The 4998-nt window shown below is 31.2% G+C and overlaps 1 protein-coding gene across 1 annotated transcript; it reads left to right on the top strand.

The window, feature by feature from the left end:
* Positions 1 to 423: 423 nt before the first annotated feature.
* On the top strand, positions 424 to 1968 carry LOC100305678 (S-adenosyl-L-methionine-dependent methyltransferases superfamily protein). Its single transcript, NM_001248236.2, has 2 exons — positions 424 to 959; positions 1472 to 1968. The coding sequence occupies exons 1-2, from the start codon at positions 477 to 479 to the stop codon at positions 1787 to 1789; spliced, it is 801 nt and encodes a 266-aa protein (NP_001235165.2). The 5' UTR covers positions 424 to 476; the 3' UTR covers positions 1790 to 1968.
* Positions 1969 to 4998: the final 3030 nt, after the last annotated feature.

Genomic DNA, 4998 nt, shown 5'->3' on the forward strand with positions numbered 1-4998 from the left:
ATGATCAAAATAATTTTTTTAAAAGATAAATGATTAAAATGAATTAAAAAAATTAAGATAAATGATCAAATTGAACTATTGAAAAGATAACTGACCAAATTGAATAAAAAAATAAGATAAATGACTAAATAGATCATTTGGCCTACAAAATATTAGTTTTTGGTAAAATAATTGAACAAGTAGGGGTGTGAAAATGAAAGAAAAAAGGGATATTTTGAGAATATTGAAAAAAAAAGGAGAGTGGAGAGCAAAAGAAGGATGTGAATAGCACGGTCTTTTGCTTTCATTTTAGGCCCTAAAACAGTGGGAAAGCTCCATATACTCTCACAACCATTGGTTAGTTATCCACAAGAATATATGGCTGACTATATGTATTATTAATTGTAAATTGTAAAAAGAAATTAGTTTGCTTCTGTTTGATTATATTCATGTCTGCTTTTGAATTTTAACTCCTGTCTTCAATTTTGCAAACCAATATGCAACCTATCTCAGCACCTCATGTCAGAACTTCAATCAAAATTGTTAGCACATTAAACGAAAGCTACCACACCAATCAACCACCCTTGGCAGGCAAAATAAAACGCCTTGTTCTCACCCAGGAAGGTAGAACAAAGCTCAACATTTACCCAGATAGAGAGTTCTATGCATTTCCACGCTTTGTAAAACATGTAGATGATGGTTTTGTTTCTACACTGACCAATCTTTACAGAGAGAGGTTGAGATCTGACATGGAGATTCTTGACCTCATGAGCTCCTGGGTTAGCCATCTACCAAGTGATGTCAAGTACAAAAAGGTGGTGGGGCATGGGTTGAATGGACAAGAGCTTTCAAAGAATCCAAGGTTGGATTTTTTTGTTGTGAAGGATCTCAACAAGGATCAACAGTTTGAATTTGAGAGTTGCAGTTTTGATGCAGTGTTATGCACAGTTAGCGTGCAGTATCTCCAACAACCAGAGAAGGTTTGATACTCTTGAGTCTTGACCTTTTACTAATTTGAAAGGAGTTTTGGTATAACTTTTAGCCTTTAACATGTTTTTGGTCCCATATGTTAAAGTTTTTTCATTTTTTATTTTTTTAATTTTTTTTAATTTTAATTCTGGTAAGTTTACGTCTGTAATTTTAATTGTTGTAAAATGCTTTGTTAATTTTTAATTTATGTAAATTTGTATTTTTCTAATTCTGATAGTTGTAAGATAAAATAAGTTTATGATTGTCCATGCATGTATTATTTTATTTTATTTTAAAAATTAATAAACTAATCATTCTTAATTAAATGACCGTGTCACTACTTATATTATTTATTCTTTTGTTATTTCACTCATCCAAACAGGCAAAGAAAATCTCATAAAACCCACCATAATTATATCCTAACCTGTGAGGTACAAAAAAAAAAAATACCATAACTTGTATTGGATTGTCGAGTTGATTAATATTAATGAAAATCACTATTTTACTATAAAGAGATATGCAGGTATTTGAAGAGGTGTTCCGGGTACTAAAGCCAGGAGGGGCATTCATTGTGAGTTTTAGCAACAGAATGTTCTATGAGAAAGCCATAAGTGCATGGAGGGAAGGGACTGCTTATAGTAGGGTACAACTTGTGGTTCAGTACTTCCAATCCGTGGAAGGTTTCACAGAGCCAGAGGTAGTTCGAAAGCTGCCAAATGCTCAAGAGAACAACATGTCACCAATTGGTTGGATCATGAGGCTTTTTGGATTGCTTTCAGGGTCAGATCCCTTCTATGCAGTGATTGCTTACAGGAATTATAAGCCCATACATGATGCCTGAATTTGAGGCTTGTTGTTAAAGTGGAAGTAGGCTAACATCTGAAGGTAAAAAAATGTGCTATATTGATATTTATCACTCATGAAGTTGAAATTATATATGTTGACACTTCATAGACTTCCGTTTATTTAATTGTTTTAAGACAAATGGTTATAGAAATTGACATTTTTCTGAAATGCTGCAAGTAAATAACATTGTGGAATCAAATTCAGCCTCACTTGCGTTAAACTCAATATTAATGATTGAAGAGTGTGGAGCATCAAATACAAGGTTAGCAACCTTGAAAAGCACAAGAAACAGCAAATATTAGAAGGATTAATAACTGAAGAGCACAAAACCAAGACTCAATAATGTATTTCAGTTCAATCAAGAGGGTTTGCAGCAAAATATTAGCCTTCCCACACAATAAGGATATAAAGAATGTTGGTATGCACTTCAAGTATGATTATCAAACTCTCGAGTTAACTCCTAGCTCTTGTAAGTTTATGAGTTCGCTTAGAGTTAACTTGTGTGCAAATTTTGGGTAAACTCTATACAAATTTGGTAGACTCTTGAGTTTATCATCGAGTTAAAAAATTTAAAACATTAGACCAAAATACACGTTATTTTAGGTCATTTTTATGTGTGCTTAAGATTCAATGTACCTTTATGTGGTGTGTTTTTAAATTAAAGAACTTTCACATCTAATAACATCAAAACCTTATTTTTTAACAACATCAAACCTTCAATGAGAATGTTCTGTTACTATTATCACCTCCGCAAATTACTATCTAGCAATGATATATTATTAGACTTAATTATTTAAATATTATGAAATTTGTAATTTAATAATTTATTTTATTATGTTGTTGAAATGGTTAATTGATATATTATTTATATATATTTTATTATTATTTTTATATGAATAAGACTTTTACAAAGGTATGAATCGAGTCTACTTGCTCAATCTATAAAACTTTCACAAATTTTGAATTTGATAACCTTCCTTCCTAATATAGATACTTATTACATTCCTCGCTAGAGTCAATTCACAAGCCATTTTCTTTGTTTTTCCTTTTCTATACGAAGCAACAAAAAGACTCGAATTAATGTTTCTGCCACAAAGAATTAACGATGAAAGGAATAAGAAAAATCATATAATAATCAATCTGAGCTCAAGTTGGTTGTATCTACATCCAAGGTAGCTTGACTCGCATGGGTCTCGAAGTTCTATTTTAAAAGACACTTGGTGGATTAAGAGAAGACACTTGATTTCGAATGAATGTGATACTTTTTTGTATTTACTGGAATAATAATAATCGCATCATCCACAAGGTTTTACAGCAATCAAATCTTGTGTTTTATTTCCGTGTCCCTTCATCTGTCACTTTGACAATGCCGAAGGAAAAAGAAAATCTTGATTGTACCTTTTGAGAAGTAGGATTTGAGAAGGTAAGGATAAGTTCTTGCTCAACTTGACTTTAAAACCATAACGTATCTGGTAAAAACCACATTAAATATTTATACAATAATCAATCTGAATCTCAAAATTAATTTAATATCTCTTCTATATTAAAAGATGAATTCATGATATCTTTTGTTCTTTTAACCTTGTAATATTAAGTTTAAAGGAAAATTTCGGGTTTCAGCTGATAGAAAAGTATTAATCAAGCTTGGAGAAAAAATTCTAGAAAGGAAAGAAATAAAGGAAATTTTCTTTGCCTGTTTGGATGAGTGGAATAAATAAATAAATTATATAAAAAAAGTGTTTCAGAAAATCATTTTATCACAATTTAAACTTTTTTACTTTTTAATATAAAATTATATTTATTTACGTTAAAGAATCATTTAATTATTAAAAGTAAAAAGTTTAGTTGCATCTATTTATTTATGTTAAACTTTTTACTTTTTAATATAAAATTATATTTAATCATTTAATCAATTTAAACTTTTTACATTTTTAATATAAATTACATTCCTCTGCTCCATTTCACAGCAACGTTATGAAAACAAATAAATTTTGGTGGGCCCACATTCCTCTCCCTATTTCACTATGTATCAATCAATTATCAAACGACTCAAATCCCACATATTTTTATACTTTCACTCCTTATATTACTCTTTTCGAAATCATGCAAACCAAATAAGCTGTAGGGGTTGAATAATAAGGAACCAACAAGAAAAAATTGATTAATACTGTATTGGATGAGTGGGTGCATAAGGCAAGATAGGATTAACAATATAATCCTTAAAAGTGAAACTAGGGGTAGCCCAATTGCAGATTTAGGCGTATCTGGAAAAGACTGGTACAAGTACAGGGGTAGCCACGACAGTTACATCTATCAAAGCAACTAAAAGGATTATTGAAATTAGTTCAAATGGAAGAAAAAAAAATCTGTTGATAAATCAATTTCAATTTGTTGACCAGTACTCATCGAATTTTGTTCAATAATGTGATTGGGTATTGTAGTCCAAATAATCCCGTGCCATGATGCATCCATGATGCATCTAGAATAATAGTTACCTATTTTTCTACTTGTTATATACCATGATATATTATTGACAATGTTTTGAATTAAGTGTGGGACAAGCATAGAGAATCGACCTTGAACACACATTCGGCCTAACTTGGGACAACATGAAGTCATCTAAGTACAGATCAGAAACTCCGACATTGATGCATTTTACTTTTATGCTTCAGAAAAATAACAGACATAACCCAAAACAAAACTCTATATGCAGAACACCCATAGCATCAGCTAGAAACACAGACGAAAGCTGAGAAGGGCAGGTATCCCACGCAAGTTGATCTCTATGGCTCGCACCGTGCTTTGCAAACCAATCTACGCAACATTGATGCATATAGTAAGTTACTCAGATGCTTATCCTTTCACGCACAGAATCAAGTGTATATTTAGAGAAAATAGTCATTTTTATTTTCCTGAGGAAACTACAAAAAATGATTTCTTAATCAAACTCGCTCCAACTTAAAGAGTTATTAACCTGGCTATCATCATATCTCAAGCTAACCAATCAATGGACTTGGAAGCAAAGTATTAGCCTCGCTCGTTAATATCAGAAAGATCTTAACAAATCACAATGATGAAATGAACATGCACCGAGAGGTTTTGAAGCATTTAGACAAATTAGAACCAAAGGAAATCACAATGTAGATATGTTTTAATTAAGCATTCAGACAAATAAGAAACAAAGGAAAAAGTAAGTAGTAGTTA

Source organism: Glycine max, chromosome 19 (assembly GCF_000004515.6).
Source record: "Glycine max cultivar Williams 82 chromosome 19, Glycine_max_v4.0, whole genome shotgun sequence".
Lineage (NCBI taxonomy): Eukaryota > Viridiplantae > Streptophyta > Magnoliopsida > Fabales > Fabaceae > Glycine > Glycine max.